The sequence below is a fragment of the Hoplias malabaricus genome, chromosome 14 (genome assembly GCF_029633855.1).
Source record: "Hoplias malabaricus isolate fHopMal1 chromosome 14, fHopMal1.hap1, whole genome shotgun sequence".
NCBI classification, from domain to species: Eukaryota; Metazoa; Chordata; class Actinopteri; order Characiformes; family Erythrinidae; genus Hoplias; species Hoplias malabaricus.
The window spans coordinates 23,870,202-23,884,570 of record NC_089813.1 but is presented as its reverse complement, the minus strand read 5'-3'; the positions used below and the strand labels follow the sequence as shown (position 1 = coordinate 23,884,570).

Here is a 14,369-nt window from a genome sequence, read left to right as displayed (position 1 = left end):
GAAACCACATACCTTTTAGGTTCACTGTATAGGTGTATGATTTTATGATTCTCCTGTGTCCTATCCATGTGGTTTCTGACCACACTCCTGATCAGAGTGTCAGTCAGTCTGGAGCATACAGGGAATCACTGGGCTTTTATTGAAAAAAAAAAACAACTTAAAAATTTGACACCACTAATTCACATGCATTTGAGTACAATAACCATAAAGTATTTCAATGTTCTTTTGTATATAATATAACCTTAAGCAGGGATTCAGGCAGCATGGTAGCCTCTAAACACTTGGTCCACAGTTAGAAAGGGAATTCAGTTATTCAGTGTGATGTCTTTTATCTGTGAAAGTGTATATTATAAGAGTGAGTGAGTGAGTGAGTGAGTGAGAATAATAATAAAAAATAGAATAATAATAATAAAAAATCTTACTTCAACAACTGATCAGACTGTTGTATAATTCAGTTATTTGAGTAAAAGCAAAGCAGTTCTGGGAAAGCAAGTCTACCTTTTCTTTGTTTTTTGTGCTTTAGGGATTTAGTCATGCTTCAGTGATTAAGTGACAATGGCTGTGATTACTTAATTTCACTGATTTGCCCAAGGAAGACTAAATAAACAGTACAGTTAAATCACAAGAGATTTTCTCTTTCCTTTCTTTGTTTTCACTGCAGCTCCTCCAGTATTTATAAAAACACCACCTGCCTTTTTGGAGGTCTTACTAGGGGAATCACTCACCCTTAGTTGCGGAGCCCATGGAAATCCCAAACCTACAATCACATGGAGAAAAGATGACAACACAGTGGATAGACATAACATGATTGAGGTATTACAGCTGAATTAAAAATCTGAACGTTTTTAAATTGAAACAAATTTACACACACGTTATGTGAAAGATTAATTAGAGGGCAAAGTGCCAGGGAGCACCCACAAAAATGTGGACCCACCGTGACCCTGATCAGGATATGAGGTTACAGACAATAAATGAATGAATGAATCAGAAAAATGTGTTGTCATTGAAATAATGCAATATAGGGTCCCAGGATTAGTCACTCATGTGTACCCTGACTACTTCTAGCCAAATTTAGCATTTTAGATGGCTAGCAGAGCAGAAAGAGGCTTCCACAATTTACAGTTATGCAGTATTTAGACTATCCACAAATTACAGTTATAGCTACAAAGTCCAACTGTACTTTAAGAGCTTCTGAAGCCAATCAAAAAACTGAATAAACCTGTATGGGGAGTTTATAGGACAATGTGATATACTAGACAGGCTTTCTTCTCAAACCTCCTCTGTTATCTGAGAATTGGTCCCCCTGGCCCAAGCCTTTCTGTATCCGTATTTCTGTAACCCCCGTAGTCAGGGGTTGAAGACAAAACTGACATAAATCATCAGACCAGTTTTCTAGACAAAGGATCCACAGACACTTTTCCGTGAATATTTTCTCTAACTGTCAAAGTTGCAAGTAATAAATGAAATGTAGAGAAGAAACATTGAAGTCAGGTTTGAAATGCATATATGAAGTAAAGTTTCCATCTAAACATATGGATCTCAGACTTCTGTTTTCAAATGCAATAAGAAAAAACCTATCTATCTAAGTAGGCAAAATTTGATGTTTATGTGTCATTGAGTTGAGCAACCAGCGTGGGTGGACACCTTTTTAAACTGGAAACTGGAATGTTAGATACCAATTCTAATAAAACATTTTCCCAAAGTTCTGTAAGCCCTGCCAACATCACTAGAGCGGTTGTGAAAGCTCACATATTTTGTCAGAGCATGAAAACCAGTTGATCAAGACCTTCCGAAGAGATTTGCTTAATTTAGATCAGTGGCACGTCTTTAAAAAACTGAACGGAAAACAAGATATTTATCAAAGAGAAATTATTTTCAGAAGTTGGGAAAGAAAGAAGGAATCACTGCAACCTACAGATGACAGTAGCTGACACAGATGTGTGTTCTTCTCTTTTTTTTAACCCAATGTTCATCTTTCCAATCAGGTATTGAATGGAACCTTGTCTATGGCCAAGGTAACCAGGGAGACTGCAGGAATGTATAAGTGTCACGTGTCTAACTCTGAAGGAAACCTGACCCACATTACTCACCTACAGGTCAAAGGTCAGTGACCCTGTCTCATCCTTGTGGATTAAGAAAGGTAGAGGTACTTGTGAACACCGTGTGGCTAACCAGGTTAATATGGCTAAAGACGCATTAACATTTAATCTAGAGAAGCAAATCATTGGATCTGACCATGTGACCTACATTGACAATTTGGTACAATTCCTTAAACTTCAATTTTGTTTTAGGCAAACAAGGTATGTTAAAGTTTTTTTTATAATCTAGACATTGATCAAACACTGCTTTATAATTCACTGAAGAAACAGTGCCACCCATTGCTCATATGGCTAAAGTACACTACATTTTGAGGTTTATTTCTAGGACTATCAATTGATGTATGAATTCATTCAAGAAAGACCACCAGTGTTTAAAAGCTAGTTGAGTAAAAAGCTAGTGTTTCTAACTATGAAAGGAATACTTATGTGGTTGACCTTTTGCTTTAATTCTTGCCTTGATTAGTTTTCAGACATATTCTTTATACGATTATTTGATCATCAAATTGTTTAATTTTTATGTTTTAATTGTTATATTCCTTCTTTAATGTCCAACAGGTCCTCCAGTCATCCTCATTTCCCCAGTGGACACCACCATGAATATGTCCCAGGATGCAATTTTGCAGTGCCAGGCTGAAGCATACCCATCTAACCTCACATACGAGTGGTGGAAAGAAGGACAAAATGTCTTTCATGTTGAGTGAGTTGTAAATGCAAACTGATGGAACAACTGTTTAGATCCTGCTTGTGTGTATACATTATCAGGCACATAAGGAAACCAATGATTTAATTCACGGATAAGCTCATAGGGTTATAGTACTAAGTATATGGTGAGTGTACTTTCATTATAAAAACATAAGCATAACAGGTGTGATTTAGCTCAAGCCTAGCTAATCTGCTTCTTTAATAAAATAAGCAGCTTTTTATTTTTTATAGTAAGGATAGCTAAATATTTTAGGGTTTATTGTGTGCGCAAAAGGGCGGCACGGTGATGCAGCAGGTAGTGTCGCAGTCACACAGCTCCAGGGGCCTGGAGGTTGTGGGTTCGATTCCTGCTCCAGGTGACTGTCTGTGAGGAGTTCGTGGGTTTCCTCCGGGTGCTCCGGTTTCCTCCCACAGTCCAAAAACACACGTTGGTAGGTGGATTGGCAACTCAAAAGTGTCCGTAGGTGTGAGTGAATGTGTGTGTGTCTGTGTTGCCCTGTGAAGGACTGGCGCCCCCTCCAGGGTGTATTCCTGCCTTGCGCCCAGTGATTCCAGGTAGGCTCTGGACCAAAACAGGACTTGTTGTCAAAGTATTTAGAATATTGTAATTTATTCCTGTGGCAGGTCGACTGGAAAAAATATTTTTTTTGGGTTTTTTTGTCTGTTATGCACCATGAAAGCAGACATACTAATATCTGTCTTTGATACTTCATTGCATATCTATAGATCCTTAAAAACTCGTGTCAAAATCCTAGTGGATGGGACTCTCCTTATTCCTGGATTAATTCCAGAAGACTCTGGAAATTACACCTGCGTTCCCACAAATGGGCTACTGACTCCACCCTCTGCATCTGCCTACCTCAAAGTGAAACGTAAGCATTGGGCTTAACTAAATATGTACTTTTAGCTTTGTAAAATCCTGTGTATTCGGTTTTAAGTCTTTTTGTTGACACTCCTTTTTTGTGGTTTTCTCTCTTCTCAGATCCTGCACGGGTGGTGCGGATGCCCAGGGAAACATACCTTCCTGTTGGTATGGAGGGAAAAATTATTTGTCCTGTCCAAGCCGAGCCTCCTATACTCTATGTCAATTGGACCAAAGATGGAGACACGCTGGACTTGGACCAGGTATTGAAAAATGATCCAGTCAGCTTGTCAGTTACCACAGAATATTCTTTGTCACTGAAGTTAAGCTTAACCTCTCTGTCTTGGTTATTTAGTACCCGGGCTGGATGGTAAATTCAGAAGGCTCTGTTTTTATAGCCACAGCCAATGATGATGCAGTAGGCATGTACACCTGCACAGCGTACAACAGCTATGGGACTATGGGCCAGTCAGAGCCTACCAAAGTTATCCTGGAGGTATGGAAGAATTTTTTAAATAAATATAAACCGTTTTTTCTGTGTGAAGGTTTAACAGTATTTTAATGAACATATCACTGTCCAATTAAGAACATTGTCTACATTTTTGTCCATTTTTAGTTTACTATATCATTAGAACCCAGCAGCTGTCCTTCACACAATGTGAAAAAGTCATGATGCATGGACCAATAGAAATGCATCAAAATTACTTGGAATAAAATCTTTTTGCATTGACTTCCACTGCCGTTTTGGAGATACATGTTTTTGATGCACAGACAACAACTTTCAGAAACAACTTGAAATCTTATCTTACTGTTCAGTCAATAGCCACATTAGAATAACATTTACATCATAAGCTTATCCTAACCTCTCGTTGGGTGAGTGTTTGTTAAAGTCCTTGAAATCATGATGAATATTTCAGTGATGGTGGTGATTAATGAGGAAATAGAGTTGAACAAATGACTGTTTATTAGAAATATGCAGATCATGGGCAGGTGGTTATTGAGAATCTTTATTAAACTCCTAAAATAAAGCAGCTGAAATTTAAAACAGAAAGCTGACAGTTGCCACATGGTTGGTAGCATGACACTCCCATGCCCCCTGGTGGTCTTTGCTGAGAGGACACAGAACCAAATGATCGTTTGCCAAGACAGTAAAGGGCTGAAGGGCTAATGGCAGACCTGGAATAAGGGGGCAGAAATCATAATCTCTTAAAAACATAACATTTTTTAAGTTTATATCTGTGGTATAATTTTTTATTTAAATTTGTCAAACTTCCAGTTTATTGTGCTTTAGTTAAAGACAATTTTATACCAGTAATACACATGGTATATGTAATGCATACATGGATGTTTATTTTGCAATACTGTAATATGTAATAGAAACAACATGATAAAATACAACTCTTTATTAGATTTCTTTATCCTATTTCTTTCACAGGATCCACCCTCTTTTCGACTGTCCCCTAAGTCTGAGTACCTGCAAGAGGTGGGTAGAGAACTGATGATACCCTGCCAAGCACATGGAGACCCATCTCCCAATATAACTTGGAGCAAGGTAAGCATAAATAATATAATAAAAGAAATCTTAAAAATGATACGTCTAATATAAACTTCAAACAGAGTTTCTTTTTACAAACTGTGATTTCTGACTTCTTATTCCAGGTTGGCTCTGCTCCTCGAACTTCATTTACTGTCTTGGCAAATGGCTCTTTGGTCTTGCGTCCTCTCAGCAAAGACCACCAGGGGGCATGGGAGTGTCATGCTACCAACCGAGTGGCAACTGTCAGCACAGGCACCACAATTTTGGTGCTGGGTAAGGGAAGAATACAGATTTATAGTATATTTTAAAACAAATATAGGTTGACAAAAGCACATTTGAAAAACTTTTCCACACGCAAACCTTTGGCATTCCTTGCCTGATCTGACATGGAAGCTAAGATATATTTAGTTTTTTTGCCTTTAACTACTTTTCCATTTATGTTCTCTGGCAGGAACAAGCCCTCATGCTGTGACTTCAGTCTCAGTAGATCCAGGGATAAACCAAGCCAATGTGTCTTGGGAGCCTGGCTTTGATGGAGGATACACACAGAAGTTTACTGTCTGGTCAGTGATCTCATTTGGTCTAAATTAGGAGTGCCTAACTTTGGTCCTGGAAATCAATTACATGGTCTAGAACAGAGATCCCCAATTATTTCACTTCAAGGGCAGCATTAAACCAACAATACCAAGTCAATGGCCACTGAGTCAGTGTTATACATATTCATGTATTCATAATTAAATGTAGTTTTTACTGCAGAAGCCCTATTTTGTCAGACAAACAACAGTGATTTTAGTTTGCTCACCATTTATTAAGAATTGTGTAATGGCACAATTGTGAAATGCTCTGTTGTAGTGATATGAAGAGACTGATCCAGATCTGTACGAGAAACTCTGTTCATTTCCTGGTTTCTAATGATGTTCATTGAAGAACATTATGATGTACAATACTGTGCCAAAGTTTTAGGCACCAGAGATTATGAGATTTATGAAGCCCAACATTAGAATTAAACCAAATAACTGTGTGAATGTGTTGGTTTAACTTTTTACAAATCTCTTATTTGAAATTATCGTCCAATACCTAGTTTTCCCGGTTAATAAGTAATGATTTTAAATATTGTGTGTGGTTGATTTAAAAATTTCATACAATCAAAAAGAATCTGAACCAAATGTTGTTCTTCAAACTCATTCACACCTACTAATATATAGGAAAAAAAGCATTTTATATTTCTTATTTGTATTATATTTTTATTTTTTTATTTACTGTGATTATATATAACTTAATACAAGCACCATGCTTACTGAGAAGGCATTACTTTAAGTATATATAATTATCTTAGGTGCCTAAGACTTCCGCACAGTACTGTATACTTGGCAGGAAATATTGTGTGAAGCAGCATTGCAGTCACTCTTGAGTGACTGAACTGGCTTGCAGTTTTTATGAAGCCATCTACACTAAAATCCTTAATATGCTCGTTGACCAAATCTGATTTGGACTTTTCCAAAATTTCCAGTTGAAGAGATGCCTCATTTGGGAGAGGTCTTGGACTCAACAGTGCACTGGCCACCTGCAGTAAAGAAAAATGGCTGTCATAGAAATGAGACGATGTAATCTGAGAGGTTGATGCCCCTAAATCACTCTCTCAAAGCCTGTTCAAATCTGGCATTAACATGCGTCCTGGCCGTTCGTAAACCGACAGCAAAAAGTACAAGTTTTTGCTCATACACTGAAACGTGCCTCTCTGTACTTAAGTTTTTCTCACAACGCTCTAAATATATATTAATTCTCTTCATGAATATATTTGAAAAGTAGACTTTTCAAGGTTTCTGAGGGTACATTTATTAAATTTATAGGACAAAATATCAGTTGTTTAAGTGTTTTTGCTGTATTTCTGTTTTACGCCTAACTATTAAAAATGTCAATTTTTTGGTTAATTTTGTTTTCTCTAAGAGTTTGCTGTATACTCTCATCTTTACCTGTGATGTGAACCATCTTCTTCTTCCTCAACTCCTTTTGATATTAACATTTTGCTGTTGTTTTGTCTCTCAGGGTGAAGCCTACTACCAGAGGGAAGCATGAGTGGGCATCTCTCCCTGTTCCCACATCAAAATCCAACCTCCTTGTTACGGGTCTCCAGGCATCCACAAGTTATCAGTTTAGTGTTCTGCCTCAGAACAAGCTAGGATCTGGTCCATTCAGTGAAATTGTCACCATAAGGACCTTAGGTCAGTATAGGCTTAATCAGATTAACAAAAATGTAACAAAACATTTAACAATTTAAAATTCATTGCATGAAAGTCTCTGATATTAGCAATTCAATTATTCACGTGACTCATGATTTGTGGTGTTTTCTGTTTTTATATTCAGCTCCACCAACAAATCCCCCCACTGTTGTAACTACTTTAGCAAAAATACCCCCTCCCACTTCACTGTCAATCAATCGCACAGCAGTGGGAGTGCTGCTGCAGTGGTCCACACCCCCTTTTGAATCACCATTCACAGCCTTCATGCTACAGGCAAGGCAAGGAGATGGCGAGTGGGTTACACTTGATGGAGAAATCAGCATCAATGTTACAGAAATGATGGTGCAGGGACTGCTAAGGGTAAATACATCATGTTTCTTTGTGTGTAACCTTCATGTGGCAAAACGTAAAACCTTTTCATATAAATTGTAACTCTTTTTGCTCAATTTGTTTATCATAGGACTCCAAATATGAACTGAGGCTTCTGTCACGCAGAGATAAAACAACCAGTGATCCCAGTGAATCAGTCAGTTTCTCCACTGATGGTAACTGTATATCATAGGCCATGTTGGCATTGTTTGGAAACAAAAAAGTGACACAGATTTATATTTAATACACCAGTGTGTGCTTTGCAGGTATGGAGATGTACCCAGCTCCACCCAGGTTGCTGGCTTTTGTTCCTGAGCCCCTGCTTGCTGGTGTAATTGGGGGTGTGTGTTTTCTTTTTGTGGCTATCATTCTTTCACTGGTGACAGCATGCATCATGAGCCACAGGAGGGAACGGCGCCGCAGAAAGAAACGAGATGGTAAAGCTAACTCACAAACAAACAAACAGTGGATTCAGTGGAATAAACCCCTAATTTCACCTTTAAACAATATATTAATTACATAATAATGACATATTACCATATATATATATATATATAGTGTGTGTGTGTCTCACATAGTATCACACGAAAAAATAAACAATCTGAAGTGAGTAGCAATGCTGAGCAAGAGCGATTTCAAGCTGACATAAGCATATTGCTACTCTGAATCTGACAGAATGTTAGCTAACTTTAATCTGGCCTATTTGAAATCCAATTTGTTTCCAATTTCTCTAAGCAGATAAAAGCTTTAGACTTTCTGTGCTGCTTCTTACCAATTATACCACAGAAAATAGATACAGATATTTTGTTTTTTAAAGATAATTATTGAAATGAGCGAAAAGGTGCTTTAAAGCTTAAATTTAAAGGGGACGTCAACGATTTTAGGGAAAAGCTGTTCTCTGGTTTGTTCACGTTTGGAAGCTCTGTGTCTTTTAATGTGGAACAATATGATTGATATGTACAAACTTGTAGATGACTGAAGTTTACTTTGTAAATTTTTTATTCACTCTGAATTACCACAGAAACACATTTGGTACTCGAGTTGTTTAGTTTTGTTGTACTTTAGGTATGTGATTACTTTTATGTAGTTATCACGCTCCCAAATTTAGAGTCTGTTCCATCCACAGCAAAAATATGTCAATGTTACCCCCCTGTGGAGCAGGCATAGAGCAATATCCTCATCTCATTTCATGCTTTTCAACGTTTGGTGGTGTCTTTGTTGTCTAAAATCCTCCAAATTGCCACTTTTCTGCCATGAGCAGAGAGAGAAAGCCTAGCATACTGGATCAAGACAAGTTTTTTTAATCCATTAATAGACACTAGGGCTTTGTAAACACATTAGACCAGTTTCAGCTGTAGAGCTAGCAAATGGTGAGTAAATATCCTCAGAATTTTAGAAAGTGTTTTTTTTTATTAAAATCGTCAACGTCTCCTTTAACACAACTATGCAAAGATAATGATTTTTAAATCCAATAACATCAACAAAATTTGTGTGACCCTTAAACTTTTACATGAATATACAGTAACCAAATCATAATGCCTGCTTGCCTTTGAAAGCTCATTTAATGCATGATCCATTTGTTTTCAGTCAAGAGTTAGTTTTTGTCATCGCATTATTTGACTGTTTATCTCATTCTTTGTGTGGCATGGTAAAAACTCTGCATCCTCCCCCACCGTTTCAGATATCCCTTCTGCCTTCCAGAAGAGCCCATCTTCACAGTAAGTTTCCATCAGTACTCTGCCTACCACCATTCTTAAAATTCCATCATATGACCTAAAAAGCGTTGCCCATGACACTACATGTTTTATTGTTATTATAAGCTCACAATGTTGTACAGAGATTTAATGGTCCTTAAAATTGTGTTGTGAGGGTAGTAACTTGTCATGTTTTCTCTCCTCTGGGGAGTCTTTATTGCTCATGTTGCTCATTTACTCCTCTGCCTCATTTACACAAACACCTACAATGAATCGTGGATTCATTGACATCATACAGTTCTCAGTTCTTTATGAATGTGTTTGCAAAGTCTCTACCTGTGTCTGAAATGGTTACACGTGAGAATTATTTATTCAGCTGTCCCCTGAGAGAGAGAGAGAGAGAGAGAGAGAGAGGTTCCAAAAAAATGTATTCTAATTTTGACACCACTATGAATTGTGGAAATGTTAATGTAGTTTACAGTAGTTTTACCTGTAGTTTAATGTAGTTGGTGTCATACACTAAGAATTCAGACAGCAATACTAATTAGCTTGACACTCTAAATAGAGCCCAAAACAGTAAATATAGTGTCAATTCAGACACAGCTCTGTTATTATCCCGTGTTCATCCTTGTTGCATCTGTGCTTGTTTGCGTTTGTGGTACTGCCCTTCTCAGTTCCTGTCTAGTTATTCTCTCTGTCTTAGCTTATTCTGTTTATTTACCCTTGATCTTTTTTTGGACTTTTGAAATGAGTTTTTCCTGCAATGCATTCGTCAGTCTGTTTCTCAAACCCCCTGTGTTTTAACTCTAACTGTTCACGAGCAATAAATAAAACAACCAAATAAAACAACTTCTGACATATATCCTACCAACATATCTCCTGAGTAACATAGGTCCTGTAATCCTTTGTATTATGTTTCATTTATTATGGCTGGAGAAATATACATACACTACTATTTGTTTACTAATATAGTCATACAGTTTGTTGATTATGACAATTATGAGTTATAATGAGCATTATGACAAATCCCTGCTTCTTTTTCTCTTAGAGCTCGCTCGCCTGCTGACAGCCCCGACAGTATGCTGAAGATGAAGCTTTGTCCTCCCCTTAACTTCTTCCCCAACTCTTCTTCCTCTGATCGTTCAGATCGTTCCTCCTTTGACAAAGGAAGCCGCAGCGAGTACCAGGACCAGAAGAAGCAGCTTCTTTCCTCATCCTCTCCACCTCCACGCTACACTCTGTTTGAAAGTCACCTTGGGGGATCGCCATCCCCAACATCTGCCATTGAATCTATATCCAGAGGCCCAGATGGCCGCTTCATTGTCCAGCCATACACAGAAGGCTCCACTCCAATGCACATCAAAAAGCACCTAAAAAAGGAATTCCCCCAGTCCCCTGGCAGAGGCAGCAACAATGGCTCTTTCAGAGCTTCCCCCAGATCAACCTCAGTTAACTCAGAGAAGGATGCGAGGCAAGAGCAAACTCCAGGACTGACTGTCAGCTCTGTAGACCATGGGAGACCCCCACATTCTCCAGGTAGAGTAAAGGCAATGGCTAGAAACTTTTCCCGCCATGGCTGTTTTTACTCTGATGAGGAGCAGAGTTGTTCAGAGGCTCTTCTGGAGAGGGCCAGTTTCTACTCTGACTGCAGTGAGAACAGAGCTCGTGACTCAATGAAGAAATACCGCCTTCCTAATAACAGGGAGGATGTATTTCCCAGCCTAACTAGGAGAGCTCGTGTTCTGGAGATGGAGAGACTGCTGCACCAGTCTGGTTACCAGTCCATGGACAAAGAAAGCCAGCTGACTGAACCCAGCACCATGGTTTCTCAGTTAGGAAGTGAGCAAGAGAGGGACAACCTCAACAAATGCCTAAGACTAGTGAAGGAGAGAGAGGAGATGGAGAGGGAACTGGAGAGCTACACCGCCAGCCGAAGAGCACAGGAACGTGAAAAGGAGCAGAGGCGTGCCAAATCTGCAAGCCCCCTTAGAAGATGGGCAGGGGCTGAGTCAGAGGACCCTGTTTGGAAACCTCAAGACATCCAGCTCCGACAAAAAAGCCAAAGACCTAGTAGCCTAGCCCAGCGGGTTTCAGATTATCGTAGAGGTTGTTATTTTGGCAGCACCAGCAGTCCTGTGGAGAAAATACTCCCTTCTTCTCCTTCCTCATACATTCAGTGGGACATCAGCCCTGTGACTTCACCTACGAGCCAGGTGCCTATGCAGAACCTCGCAGAGGGAAACACACCTCTCTCCCTGCAACAAGACACACCTCGAAGAGCGCAGGTTGCAATACAGGATTCAGTCGCAGGAGACTCCTCATATTCACCAGTCACACAGTACACTTCTCTCTCACTCCTCTCTCCTAGAAGGAAAAGTCCTTCTCCCTGTGGATCAGACCGAGGCAAGACACGGGTCAGGCACCCAGAAAGACCTGCAGAGAGAGAGCAGGAGCTTTCCTGCTCAAGGACACTGGCAGATGAAGGCTGGAGGCAGGACAGAGAAATAGAGATACATTCTGGTCATTCTAAATCCTCATGTCATACTTCTTGTAGTCCTCAGCCATCTGAGAAGTTATTTGAAAGAGCCCTACCCTCAATTGCAGAAAGAGAAAAAGAGGCAATCTCTCATTATAATTACCCCAAATGCAGCACTAATGTAGAGGAGACAAACCTTAATTATAGAGGAAAGTTGAGCCACAGTCCCTCTGGATGTTCCACCCTCCCCTATGATCATCAGAATACAGGGGCCAAAATAAAGAGGCAAAGCAATGAGAGCAAAGCAGGAGATGAGCTAAGCTCCTCTTGTGCACAGCCTGAGGCAGAGAAGGAGGGCATCAGGGCACGCTCCCGCAAGAGTGACAAATGTGTATTCAGTGATAGCCCAACCCGCATTTCTCCTCTGACTCTTGAAAATGAGGGAGAGAGTGATCAGTCTAATTTCTCCATTGCAAGAATGTCAGAATCATTAAAAGACAAAATTGTACCCCAACCTGCCAAGGTGTCTTCTCTGCAAACCAGCACTATCCTGGAATACTTGAGCCTGCCAGGCTTCATTGAAATGAGTGTAGATGAACCTATTGAAGTGAGTCAGCCAGCAGAATCTTCCTTGCCAAACACAGAGTCAGAAAACTCTGCTCTGTTAAGTCGGGAGCCTGATGTGGTCCCTAAGAACTGGGAAAGCCATGGACAAGACCACTCAGAAATGAATAACAGTCAGCAAAGTGGAGTTTTGGTGGACCTCAACACCTCAGATATTTCTGTAGAACAGTCTAAACCTGAAAATGTGCAGAGTTTTAAACCCTGTCAAGGACTGGTCCATAGAGATTCAAGTATAAAATTAGAATCTGCTGAAACAAATAGTAGAGCATCACAAATTAGAGCACATGAAGGAAGAAGTTCTCAGCCATTAATGCCTCAAAAAAGACAACAGCCCACCCAGGTGAACCCAGCACAGACTTTAATGAGTGCTGCTAGAAGTATAGCAACAGTAATCTCTAATAGTTCTGATCGAGCTGAAAATATAGCAGAATTGTCATCAGAACAACCTCAGAGATCTCATATTCAGGACAATAGGCCTAACAAAATAACTTCACGGATATCTCAAGCTCCCATGCCTTTTATGAAGAAGTCGATCAGCATTGGTCCATGTAGAACTCTTTCGGGCATGGGGCAGCCCCGTCCATTCCTTAAGAAATCCATTAGTTTAGGTTCCCAGAGATGGGAGCATTATGAAATCCCCCGGGCTTATGTCTCTGAGACCTGTTATAGAGATGAGTTCCCTCATCCAGATGTAAGGATTAAGTCCTACAGTTTGGGTCGCACACCTGCAAACTCTAACTCAAGACCTGGTCCCCCTTGGCAAGGAGCAGCCTCCTTTGAGCCGCCAAGCAGCCATAATCTGGAGAGACCTCATTACAGTGAGCACCCATACATGAACCCTTCTTATCTTTCACATCCCCATGGCCCCCCAGTGCTAGATGCTTCAATACTCTCAGATCCTCACAGACGTGAGTCAGATCCACGTCGACAAGCCACAGTCTTTCCAGAGTCCTCCAGATGTCCACTATCATATAGAGAGACGCTAAGGTCAATTCAGCACAAGTATGTGCCCCAGGATCTCCTCCGACCCTTTGGCCCACCCAGACCAGCAATGAGGGTGGAGTTTATACATCCTGTGGATTCTAGAAGGGGTATTCAGAGGCCATTCTTGCCTAGGGGTTATAGCTGGCCCTCACCTTATCAAGCAGCCTTTCCTCCACGGGATCAAGACTTTCACATGGAGGTACATAGGGGCTTGAGTATGGGCAAGGGTAGCGTGGATGTTGAGGGCAGGGATAACAGGGCAGAGTGTGGACGCACCAGTTATGCCAGTCAGAGCAGTGGCAGGGGGAGTGTGGGGCCATATGGGCATGGACACCTCCGTCAGTCTATCTCTATCACTCCCACCTTACTGAGCTCTCCAGAGACCACAGAGGAGGGTGAGAGGCACAAGGCAGAAATGGACCTGCGAGAGCGGAGGTCAAAAAGGTGAAGCTGGTGCACAAACATCTCAGAGGGGTGACCTCACCACAGCTTGACATTATTTTTATTTATTTTAATTTTTTTTTACATTCAAAGGCATTATTTTTCTCCACATGTTGTATGTATTTCTGACTGTGTTTTCTACATGTGTGTAGAAGGAATACATCAGTAGATGAGAGTTATGAGTGGGATGCTACTGAGTGCCCAGTGGGTCTTGATCTCCTGGAGGCCATGAAGATGGAGCAGGCAGCCATGGGGAGAGGCAGAGAGCTCAGGCGAGATCGGCCTCGCTCCACCACTGGCCTCCAGGACCTGCAAGAGACAGGTGAGGGTCTGAATGATCT

The 14,369-nt window shown here is 40.4% G+C and overlaps 1 protein-coding gene across 1 annotated transcript in view; it reads left to right on the top strand.

Moving 5' to 3' along the window:
- igsf9b (immunoglobulin superfamily, member 9b) overlaps nucleotides 1–14,369 on the top strand; it is a 48,382-nt gene that overhangs the window by 32,017 nt on the left and 1,996 nt on the right. Inside the window, exons 5-20 of the mRNA XM_066643251.1 lie at nucleotides 662–813; nucleotides 1,986–2,103; nucleotides 2,655–2,796; nucleotides 3,528–3,673; nucleotides 3,784–3,926; nucleotides 4,019–4,159; nucleotides 5,099–5,215; nucleotides 5,323–5,473; nucleotides 5,652–5,763; nucleotides 7,247–7,422; nucleotides 7,604–7,800; nucleotides 7,901–7,985; nucleotides 8,076–8,246; nucleotides 9,491–9,527; nucleotides 10,552–14,031; nucleotides 14,181–14,350. Of these exons, the coding sequence (XP_066499348.1) occupies nucleotides 662–813; nucleotides 1,986–2,103; nucleotides 2,655–2,796; nucleotides 3,528–3,673; nucleotides 3,784–3,926; nucleotides 4,019–4,159; nucleotides 5,099–5,215; nucleotides 5,323–5,473; nucleotides 5,652–5,763; nucleotides 7,247–7,422; nucleotides 7,604–7,800; nucleotides 7,901–7,985; nucleotides 8,076–8,246; nucleotides 9,491–9,527; nucleotides 10,552–14,031; nucleotides 14,181–14,350 (5,538 nt within the window). The remainder of the gene's footprint in view (nucleotides 1–661; nucleotides 814–1,985; nucleotides 2,104–2,654; nucleotides 2,797–3,527; nucleotides 3,674–3,783; nucleotides 3,927–4,018; nucleotides 4,160–5,098; nucleotides 5,216–5,322; nucleotides 5,474–5,651; nucleotides 5,764–7,246; nucleotides 7,423–7,603; nucleotides 7,801–7,900; nucleotides 7,986–8,075; nucleotides 8,247–9,490; nucleotides 9,528–10,551; nucleotides 14,032–14,180; nucleotides 14,351–14,369) is intronic.